The 629-nt window shown below is 68.4% G+C and overlaps 1 protein-coding gene across 1 annotated transcript; it reads left to right on the forward strand.

Annotated features, from left to right (window-relative positions):
* Nucleotides 1-8: 8 nt before the first annotated feature.
* On the forward strand, nt 9-326 carry LOC103584830 (DNA mismatch repair protein Msh6-like; the record flags this gene model as incomplete). Its single annotated transcript, XM_008565675.1, has 1 exon — nt 9-326. A coding segment is annotated over exon 1 (254 nt), but the record flags the coding sequence as incomplete, so codon positions are not given.
* Between the last annotated feature and the right edge of the window lie 303 nt (nt 327-629).

Genomic DNA, 629 nt, shown 5'->3' on the forward strand with positions numbered 1-629 from the left:
GAGCCGCGCGGCAGATGCGGCGCCTTCAGGCGATCGGTCCGACAGAGCTGTTGGGCCTCGCCGACCGTCGCTATGTCGCGGCAGAGCACCCTGTACAGCTTCTTCCCCAAGTCTCCGGCGCTGAATAATGCCAACAAGGCTCCGGCCAGGGACTCAAGCGAAGACGGCGCCGCCGTCACCAGGGCCTCCCCTTCCCCCAGCGGGGATGCGTCCCGGAGCCAGGCCGTGCCTGGGCCCAGGCCCCTGGCGGGCTCCGGGTCGCTGCCCGAGGCGAAGAACCTCAACGGAGGGCTGCGGAGATCGGCAGCGCCTGCGGCCCCTTCCAGGTAGCGGGGTGGGCGTGGAGTCGAAGGCATGGGGTCGGCGAGGCTGCGGGGTGCAAGGAGCCCGCGGAAGGGAGGCTCGCCGAGGGCGACTGGAGGCTGCGCGGCCAGGCCCTGGGCTCGGAGGTGGGGCTGCACAATAGGCTTGAAAGAACGCAGGGGCTGTGTTTGGAGCATTGGGGTGTAGTTTGTAAACGGGTAGGAGGAAATAAGCTGTGCAGGAATTAGGGTTGGAGGGGAGGAGACGCGCGGAGTTACGGCGCTTTGGAGGAAGAGGAGACGCGTTCCGCCAGGCGGGGGGCTGGG

Source organism: Galeopterus variegatus, unplaced genomic scaffold (assembly GCF_000696425.1).
Source record: "Galeopterus variegatus unplaced genomic scaffold, G_variegatus-3.0.2 Scaffold132937, whole genome shotgun sequence".
Lineage (NCBI taxonomy): Eukaryota > Metazoa > Chordata > Mammalia > Dermoptera > Cynocephalidae > Galeopterus > Galeopterus variegatus.